The sequence below is a fragment of the Crassostrea angulata genome, chromosome 10, assembly GCF_025612915.1.
Source record: "Crassostrea angulata isolate pt1a10 chromosome 10, ASM2561291v2, whole genome shotgun sequence".
In the NCBI taxonomy this organism is placed as follows: Eukaryota; Metazoa; Mollusca; class Bivalvia; order Ostreida; family Ostreidae; genus Magallana; species Magallana angulata.
In genome coordinates this window covers 42955368-42979816 of record NC_069120.1, presented here as the reverse complement: position 1 = coordinate 42979816, position 24449 = coordinate 42955368, and the positions used below count along the sequence as shown (strand labels likewise).

The 24449-nt window shown below is 34.7% G+C and overlaps 2 protein-coding genes across 3 annotated transcripts in view; one reads left to right on the top strand and one right to left on the bottom strand.

Moving 5' to 3' along the window:
• LOC128166095 (uncharacterized) overlaps positions 1 to 11749 on the top strand; it is a 39849-nt gene extending 28100 nt beyond the window's left edge. The window contains exons 38-62 of one of the 2 annotated variants that reach the window (XM_052831030.1): positions 267 to 541; positions 672 to 741; positions 838 to 1100; positions 1224 to 1284; positions 1558 to 1823; positions 2073 to 2136; positions 2255 to 2526; positions 2702 to 2759; positions 2906 to 3177; positions 3659 to 3722; positions 3882 to 4153; positions 4403 to 4466; positions 4564 to 4869; positions 5273 to 5517; positions 5756 to 5816; positions 5932 to 6215; positions 6738 to 6786; positions 6877 to 7133; positions 7485 to 7775; positions 7962 to 8067; positions 8177 to 8415; positions 8530 to 8587; positions 8853 to 9006; positions 9407 to 9504; positions 9838 to 11749. In XM_052831030.1, coding sequence (XP_052686990.1) covers positions 267 to 541; positions 672 to 741; positions 838 to 1100; positions 1224 to 1284; positions 1558 to 1823; positions 2073 to 2136; positions 2255 to 2526; positions 2702 to 2759; positions 2906 to 3177; positions 3659 to 3722; positions 3882 to 4153; positions 4403 to 4466; positions 4564 to 4869; positions 5273 to 5517; positions 5756 to 5816; positions 5932 to 6215; positions 6738 to 6786; positions 6877 to 7133; positions 7485 to 7775; positions 7962 to 8067; positions 8177 to 8415; positions 8530 to 8587; positions 8853 to 9006; positions 9407 to 9504; positions 9838 to 9994 — 4306 coding nt within the window. In that variant the 3' untranslated portion in view covers positions 9995 to 11749. Of the gene's footprint in view, positions 1 to 266; positions 542 to 671; positions 742 to 837; positions 1101 to 1223; positions 1285 to 1557; positions 1824 to 2072; positions 2137 to 2254; positions 2527 to 2701; positions 2760 to 2905; positions 3178 to 3658; positions 3723 to 3881; positions 4154 to 4402; positions 4467 to 4563; positions 4870 to 5272; positions 5518 to 5755; positions 5817 to 5931; positions 6216 to 6737; positions 6787 to 6876; positions 7134 to 7484; positions 7776 to 7961; positions 8068 to 8176; positions 8416 to 8529; positions 8588 to 8852; positions 9007 to 9406; positions 9505 to 9834 lie in introns of both variants that reach the window. The other variant, XM_052831029.1, reaches the window with a different exon arrangement.
• Positions 11750 to 14596: 2847 nt separating this feature from the next.
• On the bottom strand, positions 14597 to 24296 carry LOC128165074 (COP9 signalosome complex subunit 5). The gene is made up of 8 exons (XM_052829280.1): positions 24117 to 24296; positions 22962 to 23196; positions 22692 to 22820; positions 16394 to 16459; positions 15834 to 15919; positions 15436 to 15547; positions 14945 to 15093; positions 14597 to 14818 (listed from the first exon to the last, which is right to left on the bottom strand). Exons 1-8 carry the CDS (start codon positions 24248 to 24250, stop codon positions 14731 to 14733), a joined length of 999 nt encoding a protein of 332 aa, XP_052685240.1. The 5' UTR covers positions 24251 to 24296; the 3' UTR covers positions 14597 to 14730.
• Positions 24297 to 24449: the final 153 nt, after the last annotated feature.

The window sequence follows — 24449 nt, the reverse complement described above, 5'->3', positions numbered from 1 at the left end:
AACATGCAGTTATTGGTGTCAATTGGGTACATCTTCTTCATTGTCAATTTGTTTATACAAGGTTTTTATAGGCTAAATGTTAACTACCAGTTAACTAGTTCCATGTTCAACAGTGCTGTTAAAACCACAAAAATCAAAGCACCTAGAAATCTTTTCTCCTATGAAGGAAAATGTTGTAAACATTTCTGGTGCAGAGTAAACAAATGTATGTGTAGCTTCTATTTGTAAACATATTTCACAAAAGAGCAATGTTTCCTAAAATACAGGGTATCTTATTGGAAGCTGAATTATTTCCTGAAGAGAAGCAATGGTTCAGTGGTAGAATCCATGACACACATACCACTGGATCTGGATGAATTCTCTAAGGCTCTCACCAATGTGACCAATGTCAAGGGTAAACCATACCAGGTCAAGGTCGTTACTGGGACTGTAGTAAGGTCAAGGATGATGTTCTCCTTCCACATGACAACAGAGATTGGATATATGCATAGGGAGAAATTCCAGTCATCTATAAAAGCAGCTTGGATACGGATGCAGCCAGGTAAAAGCGTTTGTTTATCTACTGCATTAAATTTGCAATTATGTTGTAATTTGTATTTTAATGTCCAGCTTTGCTGTAGAGCTATAGAAAATAAATGAAAGTCATCACTGGGATTTCCTTTATTTTGTAGATACTCTAAAGGCTGGGGAGATTTCAGTTAGAATTTACAGGAACACTAGATTTGTGGATATATTAAAAAGGTATTTTAACAATGAGTCATGAATTGCCATTGGCATTGAACGCTCTGAACAGAAATAAAAGGACAATAAGCTAGGACAATTTTAAATATTTTACAGAAATGCAGTTTGGCAGGTGGATTATGTGATTGAGAAATCCAGCAGTAAGGTGGATCCTCTAGAACTCCCCCCACTTCCAATCGCAGAACTTCAGAAGAACCTCACGTTCCACAACCCCCGAGGTGTCCTCTATCAGGTGGTGGACACGCCCACTGGTCTGGTTGACTACAGGATGCACTTTGGCTTGTTTGTGTCCGTGGAGATCAAGTCGACAGATTTTGTCCACTTCAGTTCTGCCCTAGAGCACTACTGGGCCTCCAAAGGTACATGTAGTTTAATGAAATTTAAGCTTAAAATATTATATGATTTATAATTATTCAATTTTTTCATGCCAAGAGTCCTCAGTGATATAATTGCATTTCTTTTTTCTTTTTCGTGTATTTTAGATGGTTATAGAAATAGTTCAGCCGCAGTATATTTCCAGGAAAGATTTGTTAACAGTTATGGGTGAGTATGATACCATAATTATTTTAGCTATATTTATTGGGCTTCACATTATTTACGTCTTAGTTTTGCAAAAAACGATATGATGTACGTATGATATCGAAAAAATACATGTGTAAGAGATAAATTGTTTTTATTTTCAGTTCAAGTTTGAAAATGCATCTTTGTCAATTTCATTAAATTCAGGAATACAAAGGTTATTGAAACTTACAGTGTAACTTCTTTATTTTTCTAATTTACATAGGTGAAAACTCTTTTTAAATTTGTAACCAACAGGAAAATGTTGTGGAAATTGGTAATATTCATGAAGAAGGGCGTTGCTTACCTGGACTCAAGGACATCAGAGAGTGTGAACACCACCCATCTACAGGGCAGCATCACGGCTGTAGACTCCCGGGGTCACAAGTACCAGTTAGTGAACGACCGATCGAACACTCTCAGGAGATACGACGCTGGTTTCTCTTTCCTCCTCTCTCGTACTGTTCTGAGATCAGACCTCATTCATGTTTCAAATGCTATCAAAGAAACCTGGACTCTGACAGGTTGGTTTATCACTGGAATATTTAAGACTTTAAAATTGGAAATTTTATTTTTGTGATGTTGTCAAAGCATAGGATGTTCAAATAAATTTGGAAATACTTGTTACTTTATATTAATAAAGCACATTTTGCATTGGAGTATATACATATCTTATGATAACCAGTGAAATGGACACAGAAAGGTTAATATTATGTATAATTTGTAATAAGAAGCAAATTTTGGAAGCTGAAACGAAAAAATTTCTGTTTCAGAAGTAGGACTAAAGAATATCACAGTCGAAGTCATCAGTCAGGAAAATTACTATACCTCAAAAATGCAAGTATACCATGTGTAAGATTATCAACTTTTGATGCAACTTATAGAAGGTAATTTCATGTGAAATTGCTAATAAAATGATCCTTGAATCTATTTTAAACCAAACCAAATCTTTTAGGGGACTTACAAGCAAGATTCTTTACTTCCTGTCCGTGGATGGCAGCTGGGTGGACAGTGGAATGCTGGGTAATGTGAACGCGACGATCCTCCAACAGAAATTAACATCCCTGTCCACTAGCCACAAGTACGAGCTGGTAGTAGTGACGAAGGAGGACTTGTACAGATATGAGTGGCTGTTTACTCTGGATCTGTTGGTACCTCTCCTCTCTGTGGACTACCGTAAGATGGAATCTCAGTTAGCAGCAGCATGGATGGCAGATAATTCAACAAGTATGTAATTGTCACACCATTGTTGAAATATTTTAGTGCGATATAAGTTTATGGAACGTCTGTATAGAAGTTATAAAAGTATTATAGAATCATTTACATGGTATGTTTTTCGTCTCTCTCCTCATCTTGTTATCTAAATGAAATATTTTGTAATCACACCTTTGCATATTTTCAGATTTTAGGAATTTGACCATCAAAATTTTGCACCAAGAGAGTTTGATATCTGGACAAGGGTAAGTAAATTTGTGAAAAATATTTTTTTAAATCAGACTCTTTGAAATAGGATGACTTTCTTTCCTTTTAAATGCTTTTGAATTGCAATTGATCTCTATCCCAGTATGGTTTGTTATCTCTATTTCCTTTTCATTCAAAATTACAGAGTTCCAGTGTATCGTATTCTATATTTTATGAATGGAGACTCCAAAGTGCAGAGAGCCACACAGCGTAGAGCTTTAAGCTCGTCTATGCTGACTCGGAATGTAACGCTACAGAAACCAGGGGCCAGCTATAAGTACATAGATAAACTGTACGGAGGTGGAAGTGATCTGTTCCGCTACACAGATCTGTTCAGTCTTCACTTCAGGGACAGGGTGGCCAACTACTCTCTACTGGAGAGTCAGATTAAGGAGGCTTGGAATTCATCTGTTAATGGTAACCTTATTAAATTAGTGATCTTTTGTTTTGAAGTAAATGTTCTTATTTCTTATAATTATTTACTGCGTAGAGTTAAATAAAATAATGATCATTTAAGAGGGCCTGATGGTCGTTGCCATTCATAGACTGTACAGATCTCCTTTATAAGAAGAGCTCTATATAAAAAATAAATAAATTTATAAGGTAAAATATTTGGATTTTTTTCCTTACTAAATAATAGTTGATAGCTAAGGCCACACCAATATAATTTCACGTTTGTTGGACATCCAACAAAAAAAGGTAGGAGCGGGCGAGCGTTAAAATAGTATAATTATTTTTATTTGTATGCAAAACTTTAAGGCGGTACATAAATAAATTTGTGCGGACTATTATATTTTTTCTGTCCCATACTGACTGTGTAACTAATAATACATGTATTTCAAAAATGAAAGTGTTATTAATTCATGCACTACAGTTTTGTCATGGTTTTGTATTCCAGTTGAAGGTGAAAAGATAGCTAAAGTGTCCATTGTTGGTCAGGAGAAGATTCTCTTAAAAAATGGGTCAGTACTAGCTTTCTGTGATAAGAAATGTCCTGTTTTAATTCAGAAGTCATGAAGAGCAATCTTATTTTTTTTTTCTCCACCAACTTAATAGTGAGTACTATAAATGCTGTGAGAAGTGAGTACCCGGTACTAAATCAGTGATTCACTTTTTTGCAGAGACTCGGCATTCCAACTGTTGTATCATGTGGAGAGCAGAAACCAGGACTACACCATTAACAGACCTCTGATCTTGGGTCCTTCCCATGATGCACTGGTCAAACATGTAAAAGTGGAGGGTCCCACTGGGGTGGCCAAAAGAGTGCTGAACGTGACCGAGGGGTTCCGAATGTCCCAGGTGTTCAGTGTGGTGGTCAACAGACAGGTGTTTATGTCTGACCAGTCCAAGTTTGAAAGCAGCCTCCTACATTCCCTGAAGAGTCAGTGGTCAGGTACAAAGATATTCCAAAGTGTTCACATCTCCTCCTCCCCCCCCCCCCTCCCCCCCCCCCCCCCCCCGTTCTCTCTCTCTCTCTCTCTCTTGAAAAGGAAGGGCATTTTATTTTTATCTTTATAAAAATATTGGTTACCACCAAATTTGCATCAAGTTTATGAGTCAGTAGTAGAAGGGGAACAGGGGTGCAGAACTATTGCAGTTTTTGGTAGTGTTTTTGTAAACTTGTCTAACTTTATATTTGTAGATGTCTCTTCCGAACTGTCTTTTACTGTCAGATCCAAGGAGAGAGTTGTTGACAAGAGTTCAAGGTGAGGACACATGAAATGGTTAAAATTGTGAAATTGAGAATTAATGACTTTCAAAATTTATTGTACTATTACTGATTTATCATTTATTCTACTACAGAAAAATACTTTGGCGATACAGTTATGTGGTTACCTCTAATGGACATGCCCTGGATGTTTCCCGTCATTATGGGGTCAGCAGTACGACCTTGACCTCTAACCTAAATTTCACTTCTCCAAGTAAAGGAAACTATGCTGCAGTCAATACAGAAGTGGGATCCTACAAGGAAATGTTCTCATTACAAGTAGAAAACATTCAGAGTACCTTAAAAACTCAAAAGATTTTAGAGGAACTGAGAAAGATATGGACAGGAAATGTACACGTTGCTGGCAACTTATTAAGAGAAGAGTATCTTTCCATAGAAGGGTAAGTTTTTATATGTTTATTTGCTAAGGCATATATTTCATACCTGTGTAGATTTTTCCCCTATGTCACAATGAAATATGTATCAATCTCCCTGATATTTTTGAACAATCTTTGATGTTTAAGAGCAGACTTTTTTAAATTCTGTGCTTATTGACATTTATGAATTTAATTAATACAGAATTAAGTTGATAACTGTAAACTTTATACTCCTATATATAAAATGTTCTGTGTTATAAGTTGTAAACTTTCCTTACATAGTTTAAAATCATATAAATTCAGTAGCAGCTGTAAATTCATTTCTTTAAAACCTCTGATAGAACACTTAAAAACTTCTGATGGAACACTCAAAAACTCTCAAATGTAAGCATGCATGTTTAAAAATGATTGATTTTTTTTTCACCAGGGCACCTGTAACAAAGTTGAGTTACTTTGTGGAAAAATCTAGCGGTTTACCAGTGTATCCCTCCGTTACCAAGCCCCCAGTGTACGATTCATTGGCCACCAGTGTAGGGGTGAGGCTATTTACAGGAAAGTCCTCCCTGCGGTACTCTGACTGCTTCAGACTTTATGTCGGTCTCCCTCAGTGGACAGTGGACAGGTCCAGCGTAAAGAAGGCCCTCACTCAGGTCTGGACGACACACTCTCCAGGTAAAGAGACAGAAAATGTTAATTAATTAAAGATACACTCAAAAGATGCAGATCAAACAGTTTACCTGTAGTCTCTGAGCTTTTCTTTCATATGCGTTTTAAAATTATTTATAATAACCTGTCTGTAATTTGTATTGTTTTTATTTGAAGATGTGAATTTATTTGTGATTGTAATATTTGCAACTTCTTATTTTCTGTTCAAAAGCTGTACCAATATCTTAGTGTTTTTTTCTTGCAGCAACCAAGAACATAACTATAAACCTTATAAATGGAATGGATGCATTTGTTGGGAGTTATGGGTAAGATGATGCATAACAAACCTTAAAATAAACTACAAACATTATACCATTGTTTTTGTAAAGATGAAAAGTGACTATTAAGCAAAAATGTATAAGTATTTCTTTATGATTTTAGCCTTAGATTGTCAGCCCTCCTATACACAATTTCCTACCAGTCTGCTGGACAGACCAGAGTTATGACCCCTGATATAACGATCCATCCAGAGAGTGAAAAGGTCCAGACAGCTCTGTCTTCCCAGAAGTCCAAGCTGACAATATATAGGTCCACCCCACTCAGAACCCGGTCCCTATTTCAAGTTTCTCTGATCCACAAAAGGAATGTGACAATGTCTGTTTCACATGTTCAGAGATTGAGCGTTATGATCAAGGGTGCATGGAACAGTATGGTACAAAATAAAGGTAAATGTAATTTCTAAAACAGTATTATATCTGAATCATCAATAGTTTTGAGAAGGATGATAAATTTTATGGCTTATTAAAGGTACTGTTAAAAATTGAAATCATTATACCTTGTACATGTAGGAGGAGAAAAAATTATCATTGCTATCTAAAGGTACCTCACTAAATTTAGAAATGAAGCTTAAACGTAAACATGAGACTCTGACATGTCAATCCAAGGTCTATGGTACTCAGGGGACTGTCAAGGCCTATGGACCTCTTGTTTATTCAAAAATGCATATTTTTTCACCTATTTGACTTTTATATAATTATTATGCATTATTCTATCTATCATAATCAAATGGATTTCTGCTAATTTGAGAAACTATTCCAAGGTGTGGAGCTACCTTAGGGAAAAGACTTGTATCTTATTTTTACATGGTTTTAGGAAGATGTAGGGGTACTTTTAAGGATTGTTCTTACCGGTAATTCATAAGATTTCATCTGATGCTGATTTTGATGTATTTTTCTTTTATTTAACAGTGGAAACTGTAATTGTTTACACACAAGCATACAGAACTTTGAATGGAAGGTAAAGATATTATAAAATACGGACATCATTTTGCTACCAAAGAAAAAGCTTTGGGAGTGAGGAAATTTACAGATATATTTTCTTTTCAAGGTCACAGATCACAAGGTTATACTATCATGTCCAACAGAACAACCAAACTGTTGAACCATGGGAAGACAAGGTACAACCTGCCAAGTTCCATGAAAATCTGGCCAAACTGCTGCAAAATGACTCTTCTCTTGGGGACGATTTTATGATGAGCAGCCAGGCAGAGACGAAGGTGTATACTCTGTTTGTTCAAGGTCATCAGAAGGACTTCTCAGATATACGTACAGCCATTCAGAGAAGCTGGCAGAGTAGTATCACAGGTAGCTGCCTTGAAGATTGTAAAATCTTAGATTGTTTGTTATATTGTAAATTGTCTGTAAATTGATTTTATTTAGTGGAATCAAGGGTTTGTTGGACTTGTTTAAATTCTGAATCAATTTTTAAAAAATTGTTACTGGTACTACCATTTTTATATGTGTATATGTAAATTTTCTTAACAATGATACTACCTGCTATTACCAGTAGATATACCTATTGACAACATCAAATTTTGCACCTACTTGCACATCATAGAATTTAACTCTGAAATATTTTTGTAATAAAAAATAAATGTTAATATCAATCATGACGTAGGTTTGAAATCAGACATTTTCAAAATTGTTATTTCAAAGGGTCAGTGGTAGTTACTACACATGGTGCCCATAAATATGTAAGTGATGAATGGAGGGATGTGACCAAGCTTAGCTACACTGTCACAGTCAATGGATCCAGTCCAGAGATCCTGAAAGTCTCACCTCCATATTTTGAAATGATGGAAGCTGAACTAAAGAAAGTGAACAAAGCACAGTGCCCCTGCTATGCAAAGAAAGCACAAAAGGAGTACTTGTTGGGAACCAAGACCTCCATAAAAGTCAATAAAGTCCAGGAAGCCCTCATGTCTGCCTGGACCAGCAAAAATCCAGGTACCATTCATTCTTTGTTATTGTCCATATTTTGTCTTGAAATATTTAGGTCTTTGGGTAGAAAAATTACCAGAAATTTTGAAACAATATGAGTGTCTTCTGTAAAGATGTACGTGATAGATTTTTTGAAGTGAAATTTTTTAGAGGATTTCATTGTTGTTGACGAATATTCTGTCACATGTACAGGTATACAAGGTCAGAAGTTGACAGTGAGAATCAAAGATGTCACAAGTCGACAGAAGAGAGAGAAAGACAGTGCAACAATAAAGACCAAGCTAGTGGGCAAAGACAAGTATGACAATGATGAATTTGAATAAGTGTTTCTACTCAGACTAATGATATTTATTCTTGTGAAAGTATGTAAGGGATTTGTTTTTAACAAATCTTTATCATATTTACAGTAAAGAGATTACACCTGTCCACTATATGGTAGCAATGGATGGTCATGACCCTGACCCTACATTTGTGGACACACCCACCAGTAATGACCTTGCACAACCTTTGAACCAGGCAGGTGCTCCTCCTTGTGGCTGTAGCCCAAAATTGGAAGGAAGCTTCCAGTTGAAAGGAGCAACTAATCCTAGTGACAAGGGGAAGATCACAGATGCCATTGCTGATGCTTTTGCAAAGGAAAACAAAGGTAGAGGATCTGATCTGAAGTCCACACAACTTCCATTTTATGTTACCTGCACACAAAGATTATGTATTATGATTAAAAAAAGTAATGGTTAACATCAATTTCTTTTATTGACAGATGTAAACAAGAAAGATATCAAAGCTGATGCAAAACTAAACAACACCAAGAGTAATGGGTAAATTTTCAGTGATAACTTTCCTAAACTACATACAACTGTGATCCTTTTACATTTTAAAATTTTATATCCCTTCCACTTTTCATTCATGCCATCAATTTTAATTTTTTGCCCAAACATAAAATCCTCTTTGCCATTCTAAACAGTATTTTTGTAATTGGAATTAATTTTGAATTGTATGTATATTTGTTGACTTGAATTTGATTCATAATGAGTATTATAGAAATAAAGATAAATTTGAAAATCTTTACATTATTAATTACAGAGAGGATGTGACGGTAGTGGATTACACGGTCCAACGAAGTGATGATGAGGCAGTGGAGAACTTGAGGTCACCTAAGCGTGTCGACCTGGAAAGAAGTCTGAGTACAGTTGGGAAAACCCTGTACTCTAAAGCACCGGCCCCTCCCCCAGAAGAGGTGAGACATTGGTTTTATATACAACATGTATAGGTTAAGGTCACTAAGTGAGATTTGTGTGGCCATATAGTATATTGTAAGAATTAATGTATATATACTATATCAGTCAGTTTCTATATCAACCATGTGTTACAGATTTTTTTTTTAAAGTGGTTGTGTATTGCATTAGGAATAATATTAAAAACAAAACTTTAAAGTTTATATTATTTGCAATCTATTCAATTTGTCAATCATTGTTAACACTGCCATTATGCAGTTTTATGGACATTAATTCAGGTGCATTGGAAAGAAATCTCAACAAATCCAATTGTATCATAATATGGAAATACATGTACATAATTAATAGTAAGAAATGAGAAAAATAATGGATACATAATAATGGTTTATGTGAATGTTGTAGGAGGACGACAAGATTAAGCTTGCTGTCTATATAGCAGTGGGTGTGGTGGCCTTCATCATTCTAGTCATGATTATCTGCTATGTTGCGTACATCAGAAGGTGAAAGACTAGTATCTTATACCTCTCCATAGAGTTAACTTTTACAGCCTTTGATATTTTTCATAAGCATAACTCTGTTTAAATGATTTCGAAGGAATTTGCAATAACGCTAAGATAACTGATCCAAGTTATTATCAGTGAAATTACATTCCCAGCTAAAATGTGTGATCGAATACATAATTCATAAGACCTTTCATCATTACTAATAGATTTAAAAATGCATGTCTTGCTCAAGTCTTAGCTGTGCATATATTTTGATGTGAAGTTTGATTTAATAGATAAAGGTGCATTGTTCACTGATCAATCATAAATTTTTAATATCTTTTTAAGCAGGCGAAGGAAGAAGGGCAACTTACTGAAGAGAGAGCAGACAGTGAAGGAGAACAATTTCTTTGACACGGAACATTTCAGTGAGCCTGCCGCCTCTCACATGTATGAGAATCCACAATACGAGCCAAGCCCCGTCAAGCAAGATCTCAGAAATGTGTGACGCGACCATTCCTAGATTAATTTCTGTGAAGATATAAAGTTGTTAACAAGTAGATCGGGGAATATCATAGTGGTTCTAGGTTCTTTTTGTTCATGATTTGCCTCACTTCCGTGAAATTTAAACTTCAGTGATTCAGAGTTATGAATATTAATCTTGCCATGTGAATTGTAGCATGTATTATCTGTTAGTGTCAAATTAGAACCATAGTGACCTCTACTTTCACAAGAAATCATGAAAAGTTGACACTGGATACAGTAAAATCATTTTACAGTACCGTATTTTATCTGTCTCAATGGCTTATCTATGCAATCAAATAGCAGATCTCGAACCTTTCTCTGAAATGCTGAGAAACCAACAGTTACAATGTTTTACATCATGTTTTAAATTCAGATGAGTTTAAAGTCAACATTCAACGAATGAGTCCTCCTAATTCTTTGATATTTCTTTAAACTATATTTTCATTCCTACTAGAGACTTTATTTTTACGACTGTATGCATGATGTGGTGACAGTAGTGCTTCCGTCCGTGTTCTTGCCTGTCTCAATGTCTGACCAACTATTTCTCTTGCCAGCTGTTTATTCTTAGATGAACTAGGTGTTTTAATTTAGATTTTTTAAATGTTTTAGAACATGCAATATTGTTTGCAACATACAATTAAGGTTAATATATACCTGGGTTTTTGTTTTTTGTATGGCTAGCACTTGGTTATTTCAAATTACCATTATATAACTGCATGCGTTTTTGTTTTGTACATATGAGAACTGATCCATTTATCAATTATTGTAAAATCTTTTTTTATGTTCCCAGTGAAAAATATTTGATAAAGTGGTTGTAAGGAGATCTAGAAAATAAATTAAATTACAGATGATATATAAATATGGAATATATATAGTTCATGACTTAAAGTGCTGCTTTTCTTTTTTGTGTTTTCTGTGTCACTGCTTTATTTATTGATGTGTATAATGGGTAAATGTAGTACATGTATGTGTAAAGCTTTAACCAGGGAATAAGAGGAAAGCATGTTATCTTTGTGAACTTGCCAATATGAAGAACAAACAAGTTGTCTCATCTTTAACACAGGATTGAGTGATATTATGAAAGGAAATGTATGTGTGTATTATCCTGTAATGTAACTATAGATTTATGGCATTTTATAGTCTACAGGGAAAATATTATTCATATTGCCTGTATAGGGAAATATTTACACATGTACATGTAGTTTTTTTTTAAATTGTTGGTTTCACAAATTGCTGCTATTTTATGCAAAATTGTTTTCAAACATTGAATTATTCATCCAACATTAGTTTATATTGGATGCAATTCACAATGTCTTTAAAACTTGAATTAAGAAAGAATCACTTTTATGGCATTATTATATACATGTACATGTACATCTATTAAAAGTTTAATTTACCTCATGTAGTTATTTGCATAAACTTTATCGGCAAAGAATCCTATTATAGGTTAGGATATATTAATTAATACTTGGTACTCTCTATGGTTTGATATCTATATCATATTTTGTTATTTTGTTGTGATTAGTGCATTTTTAGAATAGTCTTTCAAAACTGTCAGATATGATCATTACATTGCTTTGGAGTCTAATGAAGAGTTGTCTCCCTTCAAAACACAATCTTACTCGTAAAATCCTTGATGATCTTAAGCATGTTTAAAAATACAGAGAAAATTACATATTTTGTTGAAAGTCATACATTGTAAGTGTCTTTACAAAAATAAACTTATTATTTTTATTTACATGTTGTTTATGTTATTCAGTTATTAAAACATTAAATACAAAAGGGACTGAACTTTGATATGGTTAATACTGGCTGTACAGACTTTCACTACATAAATGTTTGGTACGTTAAAGTTCATTACATTTAATAGTACATGTGCTCGAGAAAAAATGTCTGTGTCATTTGTAAACAGATAGCCATGCTATGACCTTGAATTGCTAGTATTACATAATGGTCACTATGATATTTATGTGTACCTAAATACTGCGCACTGAATGGTATTAATGATAATTAACAGAATGAACTCTGTGACTCTTGTAGCAATGCGTAGCATTGCTACAAGTACTCTAGTACTCTATATTGAGTCATGTATTGTGTATTCTATATATTAACCTTTGTAACCTTTTATGCCATGTATGAATGAACGTATTATGAGTAAGTGATGCCTCATACTAGGTGGGGGACTCCGAGACTCACATCCTGCATCCAGACTCTTTGATTGGCAGTTTTGTTACTTTATTTGGAAATAAAATATTAATCTTAATTTTGAACACTCATGATCGTCGTGTAGGGCCGAACTAGTCAAAACTGTCCATCATAAGTAAAACCTTATATATACCCATGTAAAATGATGTTGAAGAGATTTAGATAGATCCCGCATATAGATAGAGAGATTCCGCTTATAGAGATTCTGAGACTCCTGATTTGGGCTGCTATTAGCTGATGTTATTGTAACTATACGATCAAGCTTAATAAAACCGCTTGAGAAAGAAATACTGGACTTATCATCACTAAGTTTGAGCTGACCCTCAATAGGATCCGTAAGACAGAAGGCTTACACATTTTAATGTGGGTCTGAGTTGAGTTATCATAAAAATTTCTTTTCAAATAATATTTACAAGACTAAATATTTAAAGTTTAGTCAGGTAGGAATCATGTTCTATCATTTAACAACAAACACATCTATCTATCAAGCAGGTTTGAGTGAGGTAGGAGATTTTTTTAGCATCCTTGATATTGGAGATCAGGCTCTTCATATGAAGCTACCTCTGCGTTCCATTTATAATATACTATTAGTTAAATCAACTATGCAAGCTATTACATGTATCTATAAAACATGTGACCTGTTCCAAAAAACTAAACCTCATCCAGCATCCGAAACCTATAGCTCAGATTCAGCATTCAAGTCTGTCATGGGCATCAGTATCATGAGACGCATCATCCATGCAAGTTGGGCGAAGTTAGGACCAGTAATAACTAAGATATAATTTTTAGCATCCTTGATAAAGGAGATCAACCTCTGCATCTGAAGCTTTCTCTGCAATTCATTCATATTATAGTTTAATCAACTATACAAGTTTGAAATAGTACTATTATCTATTAAACATGTGACCTGTTCCAAAAATCTCAACTTATCCAGCATCCGAAACCTATGGCTCAGATTCAGCATTCAAACCTGTCAGGTGCATCAGTATCATAAGATACACCATCGGCCCAAGTTTGGTAAAGTTAGGACCAGTAGTAACTAAGATATAATCATCAGAGGGCACCTGCTTCAAAAACTTTAACCAGCTCTTAAAACCTTAACCTCCTCCAGCATCTGAAACCTTTGGCTCAGATTCTGCTATCAAAGGGCACCTGCAACAAACACTTTAACCTCCTCCAAAAACCTTAACCTCCTCCAGCATCTGAAATTAAGGACCCAGATTCAGCATCCAAGTCTTTCAAGTCCACAAGTAGGTCCAGATGCATCATCCATGCAAGTTTGGTGAAGATAGGACAAGTTATGGCTTAGATACAGGACCTGCAACAAAAACTTTAAGCAGGTCCGGACGCCGACGCCGGGGGTATAGCATAAGCTCCCCCTGACTTTGTCTTGGTGAGCTAAAAAGTTACAACCAAAGAACTTTAATTCTGTTTTTACTAAAGCACATGAACTCAACAAATTTGATTTTTATGTCACATACAATGTAGAGTACGGTCATTGAGAACAATACACTTACTTTTGTTCAAATCTTGTTCAAGTAGATAAATGAAAAAACTTCATATATTGGTGATGGTGTTTAATTTTTGTTGGTATACATGTTTCAGTTATTGGACTTTGAATTTAACATAGCGAATGGGATAACATTAGAAGAGTTCCGAAACTGAAAGTGATAACATCTAATGCTACATTATGTACATGTACATGTACCTTGAGTTTCGATCACCATGAGCGAATCTTTTCCACAGTAATTTTATATTACAATAACACAAACAGAGGTATCGTCTTACTATTTTTATACCCACTAAATAGAGAGCTAGATATTTATCAATTATCATGTATTGTCAGTGTGAGCAATCGCCACGCTTAATCACATTTTAACCTTGAGGCGCTAAATGGAATTGAAACGGGGAGAAGACCAGTTTTAAAGTGTTTATGATAGACACTAATTAGCAATAAAATTGAATTAATGTTTTGGCAGAAGTTACTTGAAATCCTGCACTGTTTACCTATTGACCGTCAAAATTTCGAAAGTGTACACATTAAGCATTACACAGGGACTGAAGTTATTATTTTGTATCTTGAAAAAAAATACAAATGGAAAATCGTTGGCGCATCATTCATTTTGGCATATGCGCCCAAAATTTGTAGTGCTCCATTTTTTTTGTTTTACAGTTTAAAAATAGAATCATGTTTTCTGTTTTGTATCTTGGTATTTTCTGGCCCCAATATTTAGTCTCTCCCATTTCCTGACACACATTTGAAATGTATGTAATTGATCACACTAGGCATTAAAAAAGTAATTGTTCATAGTTACAAAGCAAACTGTACAAATGATAATCAAAACCCTTCTTATGGGTAAAGAAAGAATTTCTACTACTCTTTAGTTCTTCAACAATTATTTTAATAGCGACATATTGGCAATACACTTTTTCATTACATAACTGTCTTTATATTTCATGAACAACATATTAAACACTACAGACATAGAACGTCATTGCTTAACAGAACTAAGGTCATTTTGTTGTATGGACCTGGTTAAAAAGTCTGTCTTTGATCACTTGTGACATCAAACCATGAATAGCTTCCATTGTGGTTTTACATCTGATAAAAAACAAAAAAACAAAAACTGTTGATTTTATCAATTACTTTAAAATGTTTATCAAAAACAAATGGAATCAATTTTAATATCTATTATTTTTAATAAAATTGAAAAAACAAACTCCATACCCATCTTTGGTGGCCTTGGCGAGTTTATCTTCAGACTTCTTTTCGTGGGTGTCCATGCCTAGCATGAATCCCCCTCTACAGAGCTGTACCTCCGACTGTTCAAGTTTGTCTGCCAGGTCAAAGATCTGACCGGTGGTATAGTCCGCATTCTAAACATTATGACAAAAAACATTTTATTGCAAATATATTATCAATTTTATAGATAGTAATTTATTAGTTTATGAATTTTTCATAACCAACAATATTTATGCCTCCGAGTGGAAAAGTGGCCTCAAGTGAGCTAATAAATTTTTAATAAATGCCTCCAAATTACACTACAATGACATTATATTCAGTATATACTGAGAGATTGATTACATTTTCAATGTACACTGTAGAACCAAGCAAATGCTGAAATACTGGAAGTCACGTACAATAAAAAGAATTTATATATGGTAAGTGCAGCGTTTTGTCATCTGACAGACATTTCAACATCTTAATATTCTACTTACTGTTAATAAACTTGAAGAACTAAGTGTGTTGACCCAGTATTTATTCCAGAGAGATTCCAGAAGTTTTCTGTCGGCCACAGACTTAAAGTAGGACATGTCTAAACTGTAGTAACTGAAACATAGAAGTCATCTCATTAACAAAGCAATCTTCATCACATTACTTTCCCTTTAAAAAAGGCATGAATACATGTGTTCATATTCATCAAAAGAATGAAAAATTTATATTAGACAATCATCAAACATCAACTTCATATTGATATCATGCCACGGTCTTAAACTTCAACTAGAATTTTATTAATATAATACACAGAAGTCATCTTGTTAACGAGACATTTTTCATATAATAATTTTTTCCCTTTGAATGTTCAATTATCCTTTGATTAAACTTAATCACTTACTGTTTGCAGTGCACTCCAAAGTCTTCAATTTTATTTAGAGGTATAGACTGATATTCTGAGGGACCCTCATCTGGGGGCTTAAAACCCTGTAAATACAATTGCATCTGTGTCAAAACCTTGTTTTGGGGATAAGAACTCTTCCTAAAATACATTGCTATTTCAACTTTAAAAAAAAAAAATCTTTCTTACACATATACACCAAATAAAATGCAAAATATTCTAACTATTTAGTTGACAATCTGCATTAATTTTTTATTTCTCCTGAGTGGTTTCTGACAAATGTTATTACAATATCTTACAATGTATATTCTAATGGGTAATATCTGGGTTTGTTTTTAGCTCATCTAAGCTAAAAATGTTTAACATAGTAATGTGTGCATTAACTTTTAACCTCTTTTTAAACAAAATATACTCAATTATATTGTCAAGATAATTTGTATTTGATACCATAAAGTTGATTTGAACAGAGTTAAGGCTATGGTTGCTCAGGTGAGTGATGTGGCCATTGGGCCTTTCATTTTTTTTTCTTTCATTTTTTTAAGCAATCAATGATTACATACCTTTGGGTAGGTCCTGAATGCTCCTATATTAACTTTTCCAGCAGATATTGTTCTTACAGGATCAACCTGCAAGAAGTTCAAATAATAAAATAATCTCAGACACACAGAATACACTGAAGCTGCATTATGGAATATAACAGTATATAGTATTACTGTATAGTTTGTTTTGAGATTTCTCATATCACTTTTTGACCTGAAAACAGTGATATAAACATTTTTGTTCATCAAGGTTCCATCTCCAAAATTTTAAAGTGAAGCAAAGCACTCTTACATTTAATTAGGATTTTAATGACATGACGTTGTGAAGACAGAGGCAAATGCTTGGGCAAATGAACACATAGTTTTTATAATGTATATAAATGTATTAATTTTTCATTCATTTTTATTTTCATGATTCAAAACAATTACATTCAACTTTTGTAAGTTGCAACAGTGAAAGATCTTAATGAGTTACACTGAAATCCACTGTGGCACAAAGATATTTGACTGTGGTGCTAAACATCTTATTGTGGCAAGAGAACTGAATTGTGACACTTTAATACAGTGAAATGGTTCAAGGAAAACCTTCATATGTGCGGAGACTAGTTCAAAACAAGAGGCCCATGGGCCACATCGCTCACCTGAGGAACAATAGGTATGATAAAATCAGCTTAATGGAGTCATAATACAAACTATCTGGACAATGTACAATAATACATGTAGATCCTGTATAAATAAAATCCATTTTCCCCTGGATATTCTTATGTTTATAATCATTAGTCCCCTTTCTGACAGGATGATTTTATAGTCATGTCATATGTTGAGTATTGCAGTTCTCAAAAAGATCCTTAACAATAGTTTATACATCGGATATAAACGTACATCAAACTCTGAACCTTCTCGTGAGGCCAAAGAATTGTCCTGGGGCCAAAGTCTTAATAATTATAAAGAATCATCTGGCTGATTAGTTTCTGAGAAGATTTTTAAAGATTTACCCTATATATTCCTTTGTTAAACTTTGACCCCCCATTGTGGCCCCACCCTACCCCTGAGGATCATGATTTTCACAACCTTGAATCTACACAACCTGAGGATGCTTTCACACAAGTTTCAGCTTTCCTGGCTGATTAGTTTTTGAGAAGAAGATTTTTAAATATTTACTCTGTTTATTCCTATGTAAAATATCGACCTCCCATTGTGGCCCAAACCTATCCCCAGGGGTCATGATTTTCACAAATTTGAATCTACACTACTTGAGGATGCTTCCACACAAGTGCCAGCTTTCCTGGCTAATTAGTTTCTGAGAAGAAGATTTTTAAAGATTTACTCTATATAATCATATGTTAAACTTCGATCCCCCATTGTGGCCCCAACCTACCCCCAGGGGTTATTATTTTCACAACTTTGAATCTACACTACCTGAGGATGCTTCCACACAAGTTTCAGCTTTGCCGGCTGAATAGTTTCTGAGAAGAAGATTTTTAAAGATTTACTCTATATATTCATATGTTAAACTTCGATCCCCCATTGTGGCCCCACCCTACCCCCGGGGGTAATGATTTTCACAACTTTGAATTTACACTACCTGAGGATGCATCCACACAAGTGTCAGCTTTTCTGGCTGATTTGTTTCTGAGAAGAGGATTTTTAAAGATATACTGTATATATTCCTATGTTAAACTTCGATCCCCCATTGTGGCCCCACCCTACCCCCGGGGGTAATGATTTTCACAACTTTGAATTTACACTACCTGAGGATGCATCCACACAAGTGTCAGCTTTTCTGGCTGATTTGTTTCTGAGAAGAGGATTTTTAAAGATATACTGTATATATTCCTATGTAAAACTTCGATCCCCCATTGTGGCCCCACCCTACCCCAGGGGGTCATGATTTTCATAACTATGAATCTACACTACCTGAGGATGCATCCACACAAGTGTCAGCTTTCCTGGCTGATTAGTTTCTGAGAAGAAGATTTTTAAAGATATACTGTATATATTCCTATGTAAAACTTCCACCCCCCCCCCCCCCCCCCCCATTGTGGCCCCACCCTCAGGTGAGCTAAAAAGATTAAGTTTACAATACAATAAGTTGTTAAAGATGGTTTCTGGAAGAACAGATTTTAAACATTTTCTTAATAAATATTGACAATTTGTTTTACTTTTTTAATCTTTAGTTTTTAAGATCTGTGTACAAACATAGAATTGTGAGCAAATCTTTGTATCTTGCTTAATTCGAAGCTTAACACTCAAATATGGTTAGTAAATAGAAATTGTAATCAATTAAACACAAGAAACATGCACTATAACAAATAAAGAACACAATTTATTTTTTCGAAATGAATCATATATATATACATGTATATACCTACATATTTCCGTCAGCGATATCAAAAGAAAATGCCGAATTACCGATAGAAGGAATTGTATTTCAGTACCCCTACATCAGAATTTGCTTAATTTGCGCAGGTAAACAGTTAACTGTTTGATTTACCGAAGTATCTGTTTGAATTGATACGTAAAAATCACGAAATACCTGTAGACGATAGTTTCCAGGTTTAAAAGCGTAAATAATGAAAACGAAACGAAAATCCGAACAAGCTAACACCAACACACTTGTTTGATCCTTGTTGGAACAATTAGAAAATTAATCAATAAACAATAAAAACAGAGGGAAATGCACTTTAGTACGTTGTTAATGCATCAGATTTAATCATTTTCGCAGGTAAACATTTACCGAAGTCTATGTTCCAAATACAAGGCGATTGTTTCCCAAGTTAAAAAGCAAAATGAAACGAAACAAGAGGCCCATGGGCCACATCGCTCACCTGAGGAACAATAGGTATGATAAAATCAGCTTAATGGAGTCATAATACAAACTATCTGGACAATGTACAATAATACATGTAGATCCTGTATAAATAAAATCCATTTTCCCCTGGATATTCTTATGTTTATAATCATTAGTCCCCTTTCTGACAGGATGATTTTATAGTCATGTCATATGTTGAGTATTGCAGTTCTCAAAAAGATCCTTAACAATAGTTTATACATCGGATATAAACGTACATCAAACTCTGAACCTTCTCGTGAGGCCAAAGAATTGTCCTGGGGCCAAAGTCTTAATAATTATAAAGAATCATCTGGCTGATTAGTTTCTGAGAAGATTTTTAAAGATTTACCCTATATATTCCTTTGTTAAACTTTGACCCCCCATTGTGGCCCCACCCTACCCCTGAGGATCATGATTTTCACAACCTTGAATCTACACAACCTGAGGATGCTTTCACACAAGTTTCAGCTTTCCTGGCTGATTAGTTTTTGAGAAGAAGATTTTTAAATATTTACTCTGTTTATTCCTATGTAAAATATCGACCTCCCATTGTGGCCCAAACCTATCCCCAGGGGTCATGATTTTCACAAATTTGAATCTACACTACTTGAGGATGCTTCCACACAAGTGCCAGCTTTCCTGGCTAATTAGTTTCTGAGAAGAAGATTTTTAAAGATTTACTCTATATAATCATATGTTAAACTTCGATCCCCCATTGTGGCCCCAACCTACCCCCAGGGGTTATTATTTTCACAACTTTGAATCTACACTACCTGAGGATGCTTCCACACAAGTTTCAGCTTTGCCGGCTGAATAGTTTCTGAGAAGATGATTTTTAAAGATTTACTCTATATATTCATATGTTAAACTTCGATCCCCCATTGTGGCCCCACCCTACCCCCGGGGGTAATGATTTTCACAACTTTGAATTTACACTACCTGAGGATGCATCCACACAAGTGTCAGCTTTTCTGGCTGATTTGTTTCTGAGAAGAGGATTTTTAAAGATATACTGTATATATTCCTATGTAAAACTTCGATCCCCCATTGTGGCCCCACCCTACCCCAGGGGGTCATGATTTTCATAACTATGAATCTACACTACCTGAGGATGCATCCACACAAGTGTCAGCTTTCCTGGCTGATTAGTTTCTGAGAAGAAGATTTTTAAAGATATACTGTATATATTCCTATGTAAAACTTCCACCCCCCCCCCCCCCATTGTGGCCCCACCCTCAGGTGAGCTAAAAAGATTAAGTTTACAATACAATAAGTTGTTAAAGATGGTTTCTGGAAGAACAGATTTTAAACATTTTCTTAATAAATATTGACAATTTGTTTTACTTTTTTAATCTTTAGTTTTTAAGATCTGTGTACAAACATAGAATTGTGAGCAAATCTTTGTATCTTGCTTATAATTCGAAGCTTAACACTCAAATATGGTTAGTAAATAGAAATTGTAATCAATTAAACACAAGAAACATGCACTATAACAAATAAAGAACACAATTTATTTTTTCGAAATGAATCATATATATATACATGTATATACCTACATATTTCCGTCAGCGATATCAAAAGAAAATGCCGAATTACCGATAGAAGGAATTGTATTTCAGTACCCCTACATCAGAATTTGCTTAATTTGCGCAGGTAAACAGTTAACTGTTTGATTTACCGAAGTATCTGTTTGAATTGATACGTAAAAATCACGAAATACCTGTAGACGATAGTTTCCAGGTTTAAAAGCGTAAATAATGAAAACGAAACGAAAATCCGAACAAGCTAACACCAACACACTTGTTTGATCCTTGTTGGAACAATTAGAAAATTAATCAATAAACAATAAAAACAGAGGGAAATGCACTTTAGTACGTTGTTAATGCATCAGATTTAATCATTTTCGCAGGTAAACATTTACCGAAGTCTATGTTCCAAATACAAGGCGATTGTTTCCCAAGTTAAAAAGCAAAATGAAACGAAAAAATGAAAACAAACTAAAACCAACATCACAAGTGAAAATGACAACGCGTTGAAATATTCAACCTCAATTTACTTCACAATAATCGGCACCAAGGTTATTTCCATGTTTCATAGATTATATTCGCACGTGAACTGTTGCACAACAAACTGCCAGCTTCAAACAAAGAACCTCGTTTTCGAGATGCGGTAGACTGGCGATGCCTGTCATAAGACCAGTCTATCGCAATGAATTGCCAGTCTACGATATATGGAATAACGAGCCATTCTTTATAAGTATTTTCGCAATTATCTCAAATTTGGAACAGAAATCGCCTATAATTTTTGCAATTTATATTTTCCTTTCCCTAAGGATGATTTATGCTAAATTACGTTAAGATTAACTCGGTAGTTCTTGAGAAGAAGATTTTTAAAAATGCACCCCCCTTTTTCTACAGTTTCAAGGTTTTCTCCGCTTTGAATACAGATCGGACTTTTATTTCTGCAATTTATATTCGCCCTCCCATAAGGATGCTTTGTGCCAAATTTGGTTGAAATTGGATTAGCGGTTTTAGAGAAGAAGTTCAAAATGTAAAAAGTTTACAGACGGACAGACGGACAGACGGACAGACGGACAGACAGACGGACGGACAGACGGACGACGGACAAAATGTGATCAGAATAGCTCACTTGAGCTTTCAGCTCAGGTGAGCTAAAAATGAAAACAAACTAAAACCAACATCACAAGTGAAAATGACAACGCGTTGAAATATTTAACCTCAATTTACTTCACAATAATCGGCACCAAGGTTATTTCCATGTTTCATAGATTATATTCGCACGTGAACTGTTGCACAACAAACTGCCAGCTTCAAACAAAGAACCTCGTTTTCGAGATGCGGTAGACTGGCGATGCCTGTCATAAGACCAGTCTATCGCAATGAATTGCCAGTCTACGATATATGGAATAACGAGCCATTCTTTATAAGTATTTTCGCACTTATCTCAAATTTGGAACAGAAATCGCCTATAATTTTTGCAATTTATATTTTCCTTTCCCTAAGGATGATTTATGCTAAATTACGTTAAGATTAACTCGGTAGTTCTTGAGAAGAAGATTTTTAAAAATGCACCCCCCTTTTTCTACAGTTTCAAGGTTTTCTCCGCTTTGAATACAGATCGGACTTTTATTTCTGCAATTTATATTCGCCCTCCCATAAGGATGCTTTGTGCCAAATTTGGTTGAAATTGGATTAGCGGTTTTAGAGAAGAAGTTCAAAATGTAAAAAGTTTACAGACGGACAGACGGACAGACGGACAGACGGACAGACAGACGGACGGACAGACGGACGACGGACAAAATGTGATCAGAATAGCTCACTTGAGCTTTCAGCTCAGGTGAGCTAACTAGTGCAATATTTTGCCCCATAAATTGAATCTTTTTAACACTTAAGGAACTGTAGCTCTCACGTCCTCCATCCGAACATTTTCAGACCGGGAGCCACAGACCTGCAGCTACTGACTTACCACAATGGCCACAAACGGTTCCTGAAACTGCTGATTTAACATCTGTGTACTGACATCTATTCCAGATAACCAGCATCCATAGCCAGGGTGACTGTGGTACCATCCAATTGCATTCTCCAACCTCCCAACCTACACATCATAGAGAGTATTACTTAAGTCAATGAAAATTAAAATATATAATATTATTTATGAACTGTCAAAAAAGACACCAAGCTTATCAAGAAAAGGTATAAAACAGTAAGTAAACAATAAATTTGATTTTTGACAAACCTGCTTAGCTGACTCTGTGTATGCAGCCATGTACTCGTAGGCTTGTGCTTGTGCATTCACTCTGGTTTCTGTACCTTCCACTGGCAGCGCAAAGCTATCCATCACAATCATTGTATTGCCATCTACTTTTCCCAACAAAAGTCCCATTACTTCCAGATTTCCTCCTGATCTGGAGTGCATCACCATTTTTAGCAGTGCCAGAGCACTGACTTTGATGTGTTTGAAATAATGTGGACTGAAATAAAAATACAAATTCCAGCATGTATTGTAAATGTGAGAACCATCATATGCGCACATATATACATACAGTAAAACCTTATTATCTCTACATGGTAAGACCAGGAACAACTTTGAAATACCAGAGAATTTGAGATATAGAGATAAAGGTACAAAACTGGATCAGACATCCTACTCACTTTGGCAAATCATTCAATTTGAGATGTTGATGTCAGAGATTATTAAAGTTAATATTATATAAGAGAGCTATGTGTTTTTCATGTTGAATTACAACTCTCCTCGCATTCCTTTGGTAAAATATTCTAAAATATTTATAAAATCAGATTCTAACATATGTACTTGTTATCAGTTTTGGTGGTATATTTTTGTACTGATTTTTCCAACATAAAATGTTTCCATTAACATTTTTTGTTGTTGATAATTTGACCTTGAACTTGATAAATGATTTCATATTGACCTTTGATGGTTTTACCTTGACCATGACAAGGTAATCAAGTGTAAATTCTAGTTACAGTATAAAATGTTTAGAGACAAGACAAAGGATACTTGGATGAGACCGAAGATTTAAGACAAAATACAAAAATATTAGTGATTTCCACATCTAAATATTAAATAGCTAAAGTACATTATAGAAGTAGTGGATACCATGAGTTCAAATGTCAAAGTATAAATGTCATTGACATTATCAAAGTGTAAACATTGATGGTGGATCAAGACTTTATATTTTTGTGTAGAAACTGTATCAGACATTTAGATACACAATTAACTGAAACGTTATAACAATTTGAAAGCATGTTAAGATTGGGTTGTTTTCTGTCTTGATGCAGTGCTATTTAAGGATATCCGGATTCAATGTTTTTCATGTTGAATTCTGACACATTTTTATCAAATGACAAAGACATTTTTAACAACGCTTACTCTTTTTCCCATGGTTTAGCTGTCAAGATATCTTGTTGTTGCTTCTTGTCATATCTGTAAATTTCGTCAACACCGCTGACATTCTCTAAATTATTACTTAATTCCCATGTTTTCATGGCATTTTTCGAGTCCATTCTGGCTAATGTAGGGAAACAGCGCCACCTGTTGGAAAAGCAAGACCGCGGTGAATTAGTTACGCAGAAACTGTGTCGTGTAATCATTTAAACGAAAAAGCATAATTTGTTTTGGTCAAAATACAACATAGATTATCTTATACTATTAAGGGATATAAATGATTGATCAATTATTTTTTTCCTATCAATCCCAACACTG

Excerpts from the sequence above, each read along its gene's own strand:
- LOC128165074 (XM_052829280.1), bottom strand. The coding sequence starts at position 24,250 with ATGGACTCGAAAAATGCCATGAAAACATGGGAATTAAGTAATAATTTA. Across the intron at positions 22,821-22,961 it reads ACACAGAGTCAGCTAAGCAG|GTTGGGAGGTTGGAGAATGC; the intron begins GTTTGTCAAAAA and ends TATGATGTGTAG. Across the intron at positions 15,094-15,435 it reads GTTCTTCAAGTTTATTAACA|AATGCGGACTATACCACCGG; the intron begins GTAAGTAGAATA and ends CATAATGTTTAG.